The following is a 17,113-nucleotide window of genomic DNA, read 5'->3' on the forward strand; positions in this document are numbered from 1 at the left end:
CTGTTGCTCCTCTTTTCCGTTTTCCTCCCAATAGCAGCGTGACAAATTGAGCCTGCCAGAAAAGGATCTATCATTGTCCTACATCTCATCCTCCTCTGCCCTCTACCCCCCCCCCCACCCCCTTGCCTGTCTCTCTCTCTCTCTCTCTACCTCTCCCTCCCTCTCTCTCTCCTCCCGTCCCCATTACAGGACAGTCCCTCTTTTCCTCACTGTATTTTTTCACATCTTAATGGTTTTATGTTTTCCTCAACATGAGCACTTTATCTTTCTGCCCTTGCACCCCCCCTCTTTTATGCCACCTCTCTTATTGCTCTGTATACTGTTGTCTCTCTTCATTTCTCTTCTTCTCCTCTCTCTGCAAACATTTTTAGTTTTTTTGTGTGTAATGTACTTTATTGGTTCTCTCATCTCTTGCTTGTGTTACACTGCGACTCTTTCATGATATGAATCTTTTTTAGTTTTTTGACTTTTTAGTTGGGTGTTTCCCCTGCAGAAAGACATAGGAACTGGTAATGTGTAGTGTGTGAATATTAATGAGACGACGTAGTAGTACAGACGCCATTTGTGGCTCTCATGGTGACCTGTCAATCTAAAAGTAGCCCTAAATCATCATGGGATGTATTTCATAATAGATGGAATCATAATTTCGTAAATGAACACCATTCTCTTTTGAAGATCACTTGAAACTAGTGAATGACACAATAAAATGTGTTTTCTGTGTTAACTTTACTAATACACTAAAAGAACACTAATTAAGTATTGAACATTCTGCCTTGTTTGTATTACAAGTCAAGAGAATGCAGGTTTAAGGCACTGAAAAGGGCTCCCTCCCTCGGATCAGGTCTGATCTGTAAGTCCACTGTTACACAATATGTGCACAGAAGGAAATCTGGAAACAACATGAGCATCGCTGTCGCAGCTGGTAAATACCGGAGGCAGATGTGCAAGGACTCTGCCGTTAAAGCCGTCACTTCATGCGCTTGTTCTCCTCCATGAGAGGACTTTTTGTTGTCGGTAGAGAAGCCGTCGTTGACACGGAGAAAACATGAGTTGCTTTGAGTGATGGCAAATGAATGACAAAATAAACACAACCATTTGAAAGGTAGATAATACAGTGCCCCCCCCCCCCCCCCCTCGCGCCCGTGACGCGTTAATGGCAGCGGTCGAGAGCTGTTGAGAATCCCAGGAACGTTCTGCGTCTGCGACCTTCAAATACTCTGAATATCTTTGCCTATATGCATCCAGTGTGTTACCTCCAACAGCACAGCACTGCACAAAGTAGTTACTATAACAACATCAAAATAAACACATCTTCAGGTCCATATTTCATGGAAGGGTGGAATAATCCAGAGAAATGGTTTGTGTATCCAAACTCTGATATTAAAATTGAAACCGAGGCAAGCTCTTAACTTGATGGATTGTTATTACTCGCACGCGTATGAATCATCTGATGAAGTTAAAGGGCTTTTCATAAATAAGTTTCCTTTTCATAAGCAGTGCCGGAGAATTAAAACGCTGCCGTATTTGAGGTGACGGCTGGTGCCGTCACATCAGTCAGTGTCGGGGGGACTTTTTTAAAATGGGGGGGGGAAAAGGCCTTCACAAGAAAAAACAACTTCACCGTTGCTTTACGGATGATGTAAAAGTGACGGAGATGATGACAACGGAGAAAACAATGAAATCAACAACTGACAGTTCACGGCTTCGACATTTGAACCTTCCCCTTTAGCCTGTGCACGGTCAGCAAAGGCTTAATACATCCTCCACACACACACACACCGTTTCAGTAACAGCACCTTAAACCAACACAGTCTTGTCTTCGGGGGCAGAGGCTGATCAACTTTGATTGATGATTGCCATCATGAGTCATGCTTAGCATTAATGAAACAGTAAACCCTCTTGGGCAATTTCTCCTTCTTCGGGAGGAAAAAGCGTTTAATCTCGTAAACAAAAGAAAAACACCCATTGAGGTCTGTCTCGTTTATTTGTGCAACCTTTGGAGTGTCAGCAGTCCTTATAGTAGCACAGTTGCCTTCGTAGAGCCCGGTGTTCTCTCTTTGTTTCAGTGTTCAAGCAGCAATAGTGTCAGAGACCAAACTGTTTCATTTATTTATTTGTGTCGTAAAGACGTGTCCTTTTCAAAAAAACCTTTGTGTAGTTCGTATTCTTGTTGATTTGAAATGAGGAAAACACAGTTATTTTCTCTGTATATGTTAATAGCTTTATTACTCTCTAAATGCGTCTCCCCGCAGCATTCACTGAAATGCAATTATACCAAAACCCTACAATATTGTCGAAAAGTTCTGTCTCTGTGAAATTGTTGCTTTGGGCCCAGAATTATTGTCCAATTCCCAGGTGGCAGGCTCAAAATACAGTAAGAGTTATAAGGATAATTGCAAAGCCAACCGCTTGGAAAACAAGTGCTGTGTTGGTACCCAAAAGAAACTGTTAAATCAAAGTAAGGCCTCAGTGGAAATAGAATGAATACAAACCCCATTTCATGTTTCCTATTACCCCTTCTCTTACCTGCTTCATCTCCTCACCTGCTTGTGCCCTTGCGCTCGCTCTCACACACGAGTATGTATGAGCGAGCGTTCGACATGCGCAAATGCATATTCATGCGCTCTTTTGATGTCTCCATCGCGGCTCCGCGTTAACACCCACATTTGCAAGATATGATTACATACTGAATGGATCTAATTTATAAATGACTACTGTATGTAAAGATGTGCAGGTGACATTATCCGGTGAGCAAAATGTTTTCCAAAAGGTACACCTCCAGCATAGAATATGTAATATTTAATGACCAATGTCATTAAAAAGGAGATTTGGGCACATTGTCTGATTTGTGTAAGTGGAACGGATTCCAGCGATTCAGTCAGGCTTTTATTTTGACAACAGGTCATCAGCAACTCCGAAACATGCTGCTCTGACAAGAGTTCTTCCCACTTGCCTGTGGGAGTTTCATAAGTCTGTGAGTGCTTCTGCAATCGCATTAGGGTTTACTTTGGAAGCGTGGAATAAAACTCCGAACTGATTCTGATGTTAAAACCCAAAGAGCACTCTGCAGAGAATCACTGTAAATGCTAATGTGTAAAATGGGCACACGAGGACATCGGATTTCACACGTTGCAAAGAATCTGGCTTGATGTTCTCATATTTAATTCAACATGGTTTAAGGTTAACATATTTCAACATTGTCACGCCAACAAGCCTTCCATCTAATTGAAAATATTAAAGCGGCTGGAATTGCACACTGAATTTCATCTCAATTTCTCGAGGTCCAGATGAAACGTTTGTCCAATTGATCTTTTTCCAAATCTTTGAACTGTTTTTTTTTTCCGGTTGACCTGTATTTTAGGTTAGGGTGGGATTTTGGGTTTTACCTGTATAAATTGTGGAGATTATTCTTGTTTTTCAATCTACAACCTGCAGCTCACCTGTTACAAGACTGTATAATTCTGCTGTTCTTACGTATCGCAGTCCTGCTTTATTAAAACATTTTTACGAGAGACATTTCTATTGCGGCTGATCACTCACTTTACATCATATTATTTTCTTATCTCATGAAAAGGCAAAAATTGAGACGTGCAAATTCGCTGGACATACTTGTTGAAAAAGAAGAGCGTTCAATAAAGAAAGTCTGCAGATTGGGAAGCATCATGACGTTGAACAGAAAGCGACGCAAACATTGAAAGATGCAGCAGATGCATATTAATCACAATTTATGATCCCTCGGTTTAGGGAGGACCGGCCAAGCGTGCCACTGGGCCTGATGACAGGGGCTTCGGGGGCTGACGGCAGTGCTGTAGGGCTTCGGGATGTGCTGCAGGAGGGATAGATGGATGAAGAGGAGGAGTCTGTGCTGTCCATGATGCCCTGTAGAATCCTTCTCTTAAGAAGGCCTTTTCAGCCCTCTATTCAAAAAGCAGTAATTGCATCATTTTTCAAGCCCCTTGCCTCTGTCTGACTGTGGGCCTGGTCCCATTAATCAAACTAATGGAGAAGTAAGTGATTTCAAAATATAGGCTATGATCATGCTCCCTTTCTCCTCTCCCACACAACTCTGCCTTCTTTGGTAGAGCTTTGGAAACCTCTTCTCCCACCACCTAGTAGCCTTCTTTTTGCACAGCCCACATTGTGCGTCTTACTCGGAAAGGTCCTACATTTGTGGTGTTCTGTTGGTTGTCACTAAGAGCTTTGTTTTTGTCTCTTTGGCTTGATGACAGTCAATGTCCAGTTGAAAACCAAACTGCTTGTCAGAGTTCGGGGGGAAATGGTCACTCTGAAGCCATTGAAACCCATTAACAGGTCGTGTGTCGAAAAAGAAAAGGAAAGATTCACAGACACACCTATTGATTTTGACAAGACAGATTAAATGAAAGTGCTCCTCAGGTGTATTGAAAGCTTGTGCATGCTCTAAAGCAACTAAAAGCATTACTTTACAACCAGAGCACGCCGTCAAATTAGACACCTTCCAAACCACGGAAATCTTTGCTTCTTTGATACAACCGCAGGGGTGTAGTGGGGATACAAAAATAAACAAAAACAAAACAAAAATGCTTTAATTACAGCATATTGGATTCATTCACTCTAAGAACCCAATCCACACTTTGGTCTAACTGGCCTCAAGTGTTTATTTGCTTGGAATCATTGTACCTGAAGCCTATACAAAAACATCCAATACCCCAAAACAAGCAACACACATGCAAGAATGCATACGTTCCTCGGCTTGTTGTAAACACAATGCGCATCACGCAAACTTTACCAAACAGTATTTAATTAAACTAAAAGCATTGCTTTAAACAATATATCTGTTAACAGGAGACGGCATCACCTCCTCCTCCTTCTCCTCTCCTCCTCCTCCTCCTTTTCTCTCGGAGCCTTCCTGGCTGTGGGTGCCGTTTGAAATTAGCATCATGTCAAAACTTAAACTGTCAAACTCCCACTCTCCTCAACACCTCTTCTTTCCCGCGGTGTTGTGAAAGGACACGTCTAATCCTGTGCCGGGAATAATTAGGATGAGATGCACGCTCGTCTTCGGCCCAGCTAACCTCCCACAGTGGGCTCTCTCGCTCTCTCTCTCTCTCTCTCTCTCTCGCACCCTCTTTTCATACGTCTTTGTTTTTTCGCCTGCCCACTTGTGTCCAATTAGGACGGGTTTGGTACAGCGAAGGAGTCATCGATGGATCAGGACTGGGGAAACTGGCATCCTCCTCGTACCTACTTTTCAGTGTCAACGTGTGTTAAAATATTGCCGTTTCTCCCTCTGAAGTCCAGTGTTAATGTTAATTTGTACAAAAGAACTTCATAGGCAAAAAGAAGGTTTCTGAGCATGAACTGTCCTTTTCAGAAGCTCCCCTGCTAATCATTTGCACTTACTGTACAGCAGAAATCAGCACACCTGCAGTCTCATACCAACAGCCACTTAACACTATTGTAAACGCCTCAATTACCTAAAGCACGGCTATTTAAAAAGGATAATGTGTTAAAGTCCAGAGCAAATGACAACATTGGACAGCTACACCTGTTGCTTTTTTTTTTTACCCGTCGCAGTAAGGTGCTTAAGGGCCCGGGTGGACACCACCTGCCTTATTTTCCGATGTCGATGTTGCCGGAAAGCAGAAATTCTCAAAAATTGTATCCCTCAATTGGCACATCCCAGCCTCCCCCCCCCCTCTCGGACAGGTGAAGATGATAGGGGCTTCTTCACCTGCGGTCTCCTTAGCCACGTGTGACGAGGGGAGAGAAAAAGACATAGTGGATGTGTTGATTTGGGGGGGGGACTACAGGCTTCAAATGATGATGCACCCTGTGCAGGATACGGTTCGAAGATCAAGGAAAGTACAAACACTTTTATTTATCATGTAAAGCACAATTCATCAAAGACAAACTTCTACAATCAGGCAAAGATATGTTGAGTTGAACCATCTGTTCCTTTCAATGCGGGTTAAGGGCTGCGTCTCTTTCATAGAATTTCCAAGAGGGTAATACTTAACCTTTGTACCTAATTTTCATCCCTCAGAGAGCACGCACATGGTGTTTGGATAAGTAATAAAAGTCAAAAGGTTTGTTCTGTGTTGTCTTTACGAATGCAAACTGAATGCAAACTGGAAAATTACAATTACAGCTCATTTTAACTGCAATAAAATGCAATAAATGTTACCAGTACGATGATGAATTGGCAAGCTTACATAAGATAACTAACCAGCCAGATTCTGAATAATAAACACATACCAACGAAATGCTTCATGCATACGCTCTAGTCACAGCAGCGAGGCGCATTGCTATCTGCAGACAATCAGTCATTAGCACTGATTTGCCAGATTAAGTGATATGCTGAGCTTAATTTCCAGTCCACCCGAAAGGAGAGAACTGTCTGTGATTGTAATGAAGTGTTAACTTAAAAAAATAAAGCCAGGTGGTGAGCAGTGAGGATGGGAGTCTGATTGCAGGGCGTTGATATTCTTGATTTTATAACACATATTAGTCACGAACTCCATCGCAGAATTTGCCTGGGTGATTGGGGCTCCTTTTTATAGCGGTGAGTCGAGCCATTTTCCACCACAAGATGAAGGGTGATGTTAATGTTTGTTTATAGCTTAATGAAAATCAAAACTAATAACAGGTATAACTATGGCCTTGAAAGAGGCAGAGAATGAGAATGTTATATGTCAGTAACCGAGCTCTAGTGCCGAAGCTAGTGAGAATACATGGATTCAATAATTAACGTTAATGCTACACACGGCTTTGTAAATATTTGCACACCAGCTTGGACCTTGAAGACGCGTGCTTGTGGAAATCAGAGTAGTTCTTTCGAACTCCGTTTCCCGGAGGCAGGTCACCGCAATTAGATGGAGCCCTCAGCGCGGAAAAAAACAGAAAAGAAACGTTTATTGTGAACAAGCAACGAGGAGCCTGCTCAGTGTACGGTTTGATCTCTTTCTGCAAGAATCAACATCATTATTTCAAGTTTCTGACCTACGAGCGTTGCCTTTGAGGCTGCTGCTTCATGCGTGTGCCGGAGAGCGATCGTAAACAATCAAAGAAAGATTGCAGAAGTGTGTCTGAGATCTTCTGCGGTGATCTCACCTGGCTCATCAGGAGCCTGAGAGGTTCGGGAGGCCCGAAAGTGTCTTTCCAGCACACCAAACGGATGCAATGCAACTACTGCAGTGAGGTGTCTTCACTGTCATTGTTTTTTAGAGGACCCTTGTGAGACTTGTGTCTTAACATGCTCTCACATTCATTTATATTTGGCAACAAAGAGCAGAAATGAGGTCTTACGTCTTACTATGTCAGATTTAATGTGGCACAAAACGACTGGTTTTTCTAATAACCCTAAAAAACAGAAGTTTTATTAAAATGGTGAGGGTTTTCTTTTTCTTATGGCAAGACGCCCCTACTGCAACATTGACTCATGGGACAGATAAATTATGTATATGTTTTCAAATGAAAATTACTTAACTTAGTTTTCAGGTGTGGACTTATTGAGTAAAAAGAAACTTCCGTGATCCATTATTCAATGCTAATGGCCTCAGAATGGTACAAAGTGCTTAAATGGAAAACGGGTATTGTATTTCACTTACTTTAAATCACTTGACTACTGTTACGTAATGTCCTTCATGCATTATTCACTTGCATTTAAATATAATTATTTTTCTTTTCTATTGTCTTGGCTTGCATACAGCCTCATGCATTCAATATTTTAATGTTTAAAGGGTTTTGCCTGTCGACTTCATTTTGGGTGTCGCAAACTAACGAGTCTCGCCCAGGCGTCCTTGTCCAGGCCTGTCTGCCTTTTTGTCCCCTAGTGTCTTCAGCTTTGATCAGTCCTGACTAATAACACCAAAGAGCATCAAAGAGCTGCTCCAGTCCCGCAGATATGTTTGGAAATGTATAAAAGAAACTGTAGGGAAATATCTCGCCCACATTTGCATGTTTTTTTTAAATACAAATCTCATCCAGCGCACAGTTATTGCGTAATACAAGTATTGATTGTTCCCTTGAACATGAACTGAAATATTTACCTGTCATTTAACGGTGTGTAAAAAAGGTTTAGCACACATGTGTCATGCAGGAACAAAGTAAACCTGTCATTAACGCCGTGTTGCTTTTTACGGTACGTTGACTTTATGTCTGCTTGTCCTTGCGTTGGAAACTCAAGTCACAGATGAACAAGAAGAACTTTTCATAAGGTAATCAGTTTCTTCTGAGTTAATTATTGTGTTTTATTACATTCATCAGCTGTGCAATAAAAATCCAATTTCAAATATCATCAAAGATCCACAACATAAAATTTAGCCCAGGTGGAAGGTTTTAGTTTATGCCTGGTGCTTCCCCAAGGACACCCTGCAAAAATGGCAAAGTCACTTGTATTTTACCAAGATGTATTGTAAAATGTTCTTTGTCGTCTTGTTGAAGTGCTGACTATTGTCCTATTAAATATTCTCATTCAAAACCCTGCCCACAGGGCTACTGAGTTCCTTTGTATTTTTAAATATTAAAAAATGTGCCATCATGTGATGATGGGAACACAGCTAAAAATAACCGATTGTGAGAAAGTTGGGTATTTTGTAAATGTAACGTATGCAAATGAGCCCATGGCTTCCTGTCTACAAAAGAGTGTAAAATCTGGGTTGAACACAAATCCATCATTCAGTCTATTTGACTCTATAGGCACTATTCAAAGAGTTTATTTTAAGTTGTCCTTTTGTACTTTCTATAACTGTAATAGCATAATAAGTATTAAATAAGTAATATATATAGGAGCGACTATTTTGGCTGCATAATGCAAAGAGTACTAATAAAATGCGCACTCGGCTAATAAAATATAGGCAAATATGCCTTGAATCCCAAACCACATTCAATGGCAGAGGGATGTGACTGTCGATTGTATTCATTAACATACCTTCTACTTACAGTGTTGTCTGAAAGTACTTAGTAGATGTGGTGGGTTAAAGGGTTAACGGCGTCCAGAACCCCTCGCCCCGACACTTCCTGTGCCTGTTCTCTTCAGCCAGCTATGGTGTTCACAAAATGTTACACTTAGTTCTGATCCTGTTCATAAATCCCTTTGCACACCATTACATCTCTTCAAAATGTCCGGCTGTCCACTGAGGGAACATGTCACAGCGGCGGTTGAAGAGTAGCCATAGTAGCGTATGGAAAGGTGGGCACGGTGCTAAGGTTCCTCTAATTGGGTCTATATATAATAAGGCTAAAGTGCCTGGTGGGTCACCGAGTGGGGGCATTAGTTATTCCACTCATGGCTGTAGCGTGAGCCTGTGGGAAGGCTCCTACACGCAGAGAGAGCAGCCAGCGACTTCGGTTCCGTGGCAGATGGGAGTCGTGATTTGTTTTTAATGTGATACACGTGTGCCGTCTTCTTGGGAGGGAGGGAGGGGGCCGGGGGGGAAGGGTTGGGGGGGGGCACCTGCTGTTGAATAATGACTGTGGAAGGTCAGAGGAGCTTTGTTTAGGTGTTGGATTATCAAGCACTGCACATCAGTATCCCAGCCCACTGCTCTCTTTTGTTGTGAGCATCAGTTAGCAGTTTGTTGGTGAGATGGCGGCGATCAACAGAGGCTCTAAACCAACCCCTGCATTAATATTTCAATCGCCATGGTTTCATTTGCTATGTAAAATAGATCGGTTCCCCCCCCCCCCACACACACATTTTCCGTCGAATGCTGCTTCAATGGCTCGGATCGAGTGGTCTTAAGGTTTGTTTCCCCAGCAACGGTCACAAGGCTTGTTCAGAGGGACTGCTGTGAATATTTTATGACAGACCTCATTACTCCTTCCTGGCATCTTCCTGAGATCCTGACACCAAAAGAACAGACAGGCAGGTGGGACGGCTTCCAAAAATCACTTCAGAATCCGCCCCCCCCTTAAAACGATGGCCCAATACAAAGACTCGGTGAAAGCCATCCACTTCAAACGAACCCTTTGGTTACCATGCACCCGGAGGTGACCTTAAAGCTATACGGCACATTGCCAGGGGGGTTAATTGCTGAAATCACTGAGTAGGTGTGCGGGGGGGGAAAAGAGAGGCACTGCCAAATTTTCAGTGCATTTGAGTGACAAGAAAGTTTAAAAGTGTCCTCACATAGATAGATAGATAGATAGATAGATAGATAGATAGATAGATAGATAGATAGATAGATAGATAGATAGATAGATAGATAGATAGATAGATAGATAGATAGATAGATGGATGGATGGAGGCCCCAGAGGGGTCTGTACATGACATTCGGACATTTGTCTGAGCGGGGGGGGGGGAGCCCTTAAGCAGGTGTGTGATTGGAGAGGTAGATTAATCTTGACCCCCTCTTGTAGATATTGATTTAGATCCTATAGCCTGGGGGAGTCAGACAGGTGGGTAGATAGATAGGTTGGTGAATGCAGTTTCAGATGAATACATTCAATGATTAACATCGGTAGACCTGAAACTAGTTTTACCTTTTTAAATGAGCAAATCTTGCCAACATATCCTTTTGTGGTGCAACCAAATCCAGTGAGCAGCCAATGCAGGGAGTGAACAAATGTTTATGTTCCTTCCACGAGGTGATTGTGCAAACACTTGTATTTTTTTTTCAGAGGCATTGAATTTGGATCATTACCTTAACTGCAGGCTGCAGGGTGGGGATTTGTTTTACTTAAAAGCTCCTTTACTAATATCTAAAAAGTTGGCTGTAGTTGTTTTTTATGTTGATCTCCTGTAGTTCATATTAAGCACAAGTCTACAAAAGGCACGATCATCTTTTATTTGAACCTTGTCCGAACCTCCCGCCCCCTACTTTCACATCCTCCGAGCCGCGATTCCTCTCAATCCCTCTCCGGCTGTCACGGTTTCAGGTCGGCGTTCTCTGCCTTTGTGGCGTTGCTACTGTATAAGTACACGCCTGGGGTGCTTTGCCTCTCTGATTAGAGATCTGGCTGTTGCCAGGCTTCGGCTGTATCAACACTATAGAATATTCCTCAGATGTACCTCTAGGCTCTCGTCTGAGCCGTCTTCTCTTAAAAATCCCTGTTGCTCTCCAGAGTTTCACTGTTACATCATCTGCTGAATGGAAAGAAAGAAAACACACAAGGCTGAAATTACTCCCTGCCTGGATGTCGATAACATTTAAGGTCTCAAATGGATTTCTCGGCTTTGGTGTGATTCATTTTAAGCGAAGGGAAGAAAGCAAAAAAAAATTGCTTGGATCAACTGAAATAGTACTATGTATGATTAGGAAGTGGCTTATTATGCAAACATAATTTGGAAATTGTACTAAGAGATGAGGATATTTTTTTTTATTTGAGAGCTGCAAGTCTCTTAATGAAGAACTCCCCGAACTACTGTGAGCACAGAATCTTTTGCGATGTTTCTGAGATATCGGCATCCAGGCGCTTTTCAATTAGGACAAGATCTTAACTGTAGTAATCGCTCAGACAAAAAGCAGCCTTGAATCCCGAGACGTCCTTTTTCATAATGACTCTGCAATCAGTGTGTTTTAATTCCTGTGAGGTTCAAAATGTTATTTATTCTCCCCTTTTGCTTTCTTAGATTGATGTCGGAGGAAAATTACATACTTAACTACCTCCAAGTGATTAGGTTTGAATTCAGCGCGGCACTCATTCTGCCTTAGCAGCTCTCAGACACTTCGGCGTGCCGCGTTTGTCAAATTTATACGGCAGCTCGCAAACACCATTTAGCTTAACAAGGCTTTATTTATATGGTGTCTTTGATCGTCGAGTGATCAGTCGAGTCTCGTCGTGGCCGGGACAAAACATTGAATCCCAGCTAATGCACATTAGATAACCCACACGACTGTATTTCACTGTTGTTGGTTTTTTTTTGGGGGGGGGGGGGGGGGGGTTGCCATTATGACAGGTGACAGATTTAGTCTGGGACAATGAACCGTCGCTCGTGACTCAGAGTTATTCTTCTAGATTTTTTTTCTCTCAGGACAGGCCATTCATTATTATGATTTTAAACAATGGGTTACTCACACGTGAAAAAGGCTTCTGCAGATATTTCCCCATCGTACTTAATCAAAGAGACCCAGAGTGTTCTTTTAACCTGAAAGTCTTCTGTGTTTTGCTGGTAAAAGTATGTTTCAAGTTACGACTCTCATCAAAGCGAACAATCAAATTTTATTCAGGGATGGTTTAAGTGCTGATGTTTCTAAATAAAGATATTTATTATGTAACTCAGCACCAAAGTTCCTTCCCTTCTATCTGCTTCTGCTTTTTTTTTTGGTTCACTTTTTGCAAAAAATCTGGTCTTTCCACATGTCAGCCAGTCATTCTTCTCGTAATCTTCCACGCCTGCAAATAATTGCACCAGAGACAAGAAAACCCACAGAGAGACACACACACACACACCCACACCTACATGCATAACTTTATTCAGCTCAGTCACCATTATTATGTTTTAGTTTCGAGAGACGCTGCATTTCACCCTCGGATGTAAACATCGCTCTTGCATCCGTGCCGGTCTGTTGCCGTTTCATGAGACCAATCTGGGAATGAGAGGAGCATTAAAACCAAATCACGACGCCTCCAAGGTTAAATAGTCAATTGGCAGCTTTTGGGTTTGCGTGCTGTGCGCCAGGTAGCCATTATTCATGAGCGCCTTGTTTGTGGAGTGAAAATGCTGCACCGAAACCCAAAACTCAACCGAAACCCAAAAAGCAGCAAGTAGCGAGTAAAAAGCGTTTCATTAGAGTTGGCCAATCACAAACGGGTCCGTCTGATCCCTGACACCTCAATGCTTAACTGGAAAAAAAAAAGGTTTTGTCCAGTGGGTGGATTATCTGGGAGCAATCCTCCTCGCATCCTCCCCTTGAAAAGGTGTCCAGTGAAACCAGGTTCCGAGCCGCTGTGCTCTGTAGAAGTCGGCGTTACGGGTCTCGTTCCTCGTCAGAACCTTTAAGACGTCTCAGCCGATCCTTACACTCCTCAGAGTTGAGGGGGGACTGATTTAGAAGGAAAGAAAATGCCTATGAATTTTGATGAATTTCTATAATCTCAGAGATATGAAATTATAATTGATATAATTGAGTAAGTTCAAAGGGGGATTTGGACGTTGACCGTTGTAAGATCCCAATGATTTGCACACAAGGTTCCTAAAAATGTCCTCTGTCTTTGTCATTTTATCCATCACTGCAGGCTGTGGAAACCAACCTGGCGTCCAAGGACAGTCACTGGGTCTACGCCAACGAGGTGAGGCCGAACACACACGTACTGGTTTGAACCTTGAGTGAGTTTGAACCTTAGTGACAGTTTGCTTCTGTCCACGTGGTCTCGTTTGCACAAACACATTTAAACACTGTCACTTTCATATTGGTTTGAATTGGTTTTATTTGAACACAGGCTGAACCTTTATTTGATATTCTATAATTGCCTTCCGTTTACCTGTTGGTGTGCCCCCCCCCCCCCCCCCTCTGTTAAAGCAGGGCTTTGTGTGTCTGACATTGACTTAAATGGTCTCCTAAAGTGGCTGCAACAACAGAAAAATTCAGGTACACTTTGTGAATACAGAACAGTGGGCTCGGCCATCAGCTGCAGCGCCGCATCTCCCTGATTTGGAGAGTCGGGATCGGAATGGATAGACAAAAGTTTTCTCCAACTAGATATACATGATATAGGAGCAGTGGAGCTGTCTGACTAACACACACACACACACACACACACACACACACAGACACACACACACAGACAATAGCCATGTGTTTAAATTGAATGTCACACTTTCACTTAAACATTCCACATTCAAAACATGACACGTATTGATCCAAAATCCATGTAGCATGATTAATGTACGTGTGTATCCCAGGCACTATTCACTGTAGTAGTTCGGTGTGGCAAATAAACTCGTTACAGAATTACAGTGTTGTTCAGTAGCTTAGATATTGATTTACGAGAGCTAATGAGGCTCAAAGTGCAAAAAAACTTGTGTGTGTGTGTGAAAGCCTGAATGATCTCATTTTGGACTATAATGAACCTTTAAAGATTAACTACCTTTTATGTGTTTCAAATAACTTAACTGTGCATTGCAGCATACGCAAAACTGAAGTATCAAGTTAGGATGTTAATTCTTCATCTTAAACAGCATTCACATACAAATCCATTCATGGCTTTTAATCAATTAGTGGAGCCAACCACTGAGACAACTAGCTATAAAATATGGACTAATGGCATATTAATATCCACGGCATTCGTTCAATGGTTGGAGCTATTTAAAAGTAGGAATATTCCTGGTTGTATCTGTCATAAACATCCCCCCATTCTCTTTCCTTTACGGATCTCTAACCACAGTGAAACTATAGATACTTATTCTTTGGTTTTCTTTTCTTCTTCCTGTAATTTTTAATGATTTTTTTTCCCTTGCTGTCAAACTCAATCACCTTAAAACAAAATAAAAAAACCCATAACCCTCTTGAAAAGGCCAATGACAAAATTGTATTACCATTCAAACTATTTTCCTCAACTGCATTGGCCTCCAGAGCTCCTCTCATCCACAGAACAAGGATAAGAGATGAACTCAGAGCTGACCTTACTAGATCAACCTCCTCTATCAGAACCTTTCAATTTGTAGTTCATTCATCAACAACACGATTCATCGTGTAAATTGAATCCAGTCGTGTAAATAACAGCAAATAATATGTCCACAATTTATTTCGAAGTGAAATTGAAATGAATTTGTTTCCATGAGCCTCTGGTGTGATCTCAGATGCCTCACAGCAAAAACGCACTCATTCGATCGCGTGGAAGGACGGACAAACACATAATCAGACACATCCTCAGACCGACCATTAGTGTATTTGTATTTCTCATCAGACAACAATCATTGGCTTTTCGTAGCGACTGTTGGTGAATTCTGAACTTCCACCTCACTGCACAGCTACAAAGGGCTTCGTGTTTAGCAGGAACAACTTGACTCTCGACCCCTCGATGCACCTGTGATTGACTGTGTGCCCTCCACCCCCCCCTACCCCTCCCGCGGTAGTCGGCCGGGTCTCACTTTTCATTCAACTCTCACGACAAAGCGTTTATGCTAATCTGCCACCAGCGGGCAACGCGTGGCGCGATGGATGTAGCCGCCCGAGCTAACTACGCGATAGGAGCACAGAGCGAGATGGATGGAGACGGGCGGCAAGAAAAAGATGGCGATGGTGGTGATGAGTGAGCATGAGCGCACGTCGGAGAAGGGTCACGTGGAACAGTCTGACGGATAAACAAAACTTGAAGGCTTTTGAATACAGGTGGATGTACTCAGTTTAGTACACAATTTAAAATCCACAAGCATAAAGCAGCAGAGGCCGAGGTATCCTCAGCTTTGTTGTATAGATGTCAAAATCCAAAAGGAAAGGATTTTTTTTTCTCCCGTTTTGCATCCCATGTGCAGTTTGACAAAAGCTCCATCCAGGGAAGACAATACACAAACAATAGAAATATCTAAAATCTATTTTCTTTAAAATTCAAAAAGATGAACTTTTCTCTCCAAAAAGTTTCCCTTAGCTGCCGTGTGAAACCCAAGCAGTGGGTTTGTTCACCAGCCTCCAGGGGGCGCAACACTTGTTCGTAACACAGGAGAAGAAAAGAGAAAAATAGCATTTAAATGTGATGTAAGAAGTGCAGCTCGATGTGAGCAGGAGGCCACGAGGATTTACTGCGTCCCACCGAACACGCGGGAAGGTCGTCTGCCTCCGGGACTGTCTGCTGGACTCAGATGGATTGCACATTCTGGGAAAATTTGTTTTTTTTGTCTTTTTTTTTGTTTTTTTCCTTCGTTTTGAAGGCGAGACGGTGACACCTCCGAACGTTTTGACGGATTAGGTGGCCCGTGTCCGCTGTGACAGACAGACAGAGTCGAGGAGAGACGGTCATTCTGTGACTGATGTCTTGAGGAAACTGCCCGTCACGGAGCTGAGATGGAAACCCCCCTCTCTCTCTTTTTTTTTCTTTCTCTGACGCAATCTCCGGCACACTTGGCTGTGGGAGAAGAAAGTGAATTGCTTATGTGAGAAGAAAACAAAAAAATGTTCCAATTTTCCAATTAACTTGTTGATTACTCAAAGTACTGAATAGCATCGCATTCATCAAAACCCTGGATCTGCTGCTCAGATTCTTTGTACCATCAACCACAATGGAAATCCATGGCAGAAACCCAATTTTTCTGACTTCAAAATCAAGGACTTACCCACAAACGGTGACCACAGGAGACATCCCGCCTCATGGTCATAAATCTAAAAAAAAAGGACCCCGGACCAGGCGACTCCCCTCCACTAACCACCGTGTCTACAGTCATCTCGTGTCGAATATGACTCACTGCAGCCCCCAGAAGCCCCTCAGAACCCACACAACAATGAGCGGTGTGATGGGGGAGTCTGCACAGCACGTTCCTCTATCAATCCACGTCGTTTATTTGCATGTCACACATTTATTTTACGTGTCATTACGACTGAGCACCAGTCGGATGTCAAGTCCCAAAACCACCACGCGTCATCCACGCAGGTGAAAGCGGTGGTTTTTTTTTTGCTGGATTGATGAATCACGCGTCCCAAATGAAGCGGCCGGGGGCCGAGCTGGTCGGTGGAGCTGATGCTGTGTTGATTCAGATCAGATGGTGCTGCGCAATTTAGCATGAAATTGCGTTACATTTCCGCTTGCCCGAGCCCTCGTGGCGTTTGCAAATGGTGCTTCCTTTTTTAAGTTTGATTTAAAGTCCTTCCCTCGAAGGCTACTGTCTTTTTTTTTTGTGGTTGTTACTTAATAGAAGATGCACATACACATGATTAATTCATTGATGAATTAAAAGAAAACCAGTAGTAGTGACAGAAACACAACTTTTGTTTTAAACAAAACAACCAATGCATACAGAACTCAAACTCCTAATTGAAATATTTTCATCCCTCTCCAATATCTTTACATTCGACATCCTGGTCACAAAAGCTCTAAAATGTCTTATACAATGTCTATTTTGTGGTTTCTCACATGAACGACATGTTTCATTTGTCCTCTCTTCGATGAATATTGAAGAGGAAAAGCTTCATTTTGATAAATGCATTGAAATATTGCAACTCAGATCAGATCAGTTAAATCAGCGGAGACACATGGT

At 42.4% G+C, this 17,113-nt stretch overlaps 1 protein-coding gene across 3 annotated transcripts in view; it reads left to right on the forward strand.

Moving 5' to 3' along the window:
• The window catches only part of grid1a (glutamate receptor, ionotropic, delta 1a), a 144,964-nt gene that overhangs the window by 99,910 nt on the left and 27,941 nt on the right, over nt 1–17,113 (forward strand). For all 3 annotated transcript variants that reach the window (XM_037464767.2, XM_037464768.2, XM_037464769.2), the window contains exon 5: nt 13,162–13,215. In XM_037464767.2, coding sequence (XP_037320664.2) covers nt 13,162–13,215 — 54 coding nt within the window. The remainder of the gene's footprint in view (nt 1–13,161; nt 13,216–17,113) is intronic.

This window comes from Pungitius pungitius, chromosome 13 (genome assembly GCF_949316345.1).
Source record: "Pungitius pungitius chromosome 13, fPunPun2.1, whole genome shotgun sequence".
Lineage (NCBI taxonomy): Eukaryota > Metazoa > Chordata > Actinopteri > Perciformes > Gasterosteidae > Pungitius > Pungitius pungitius.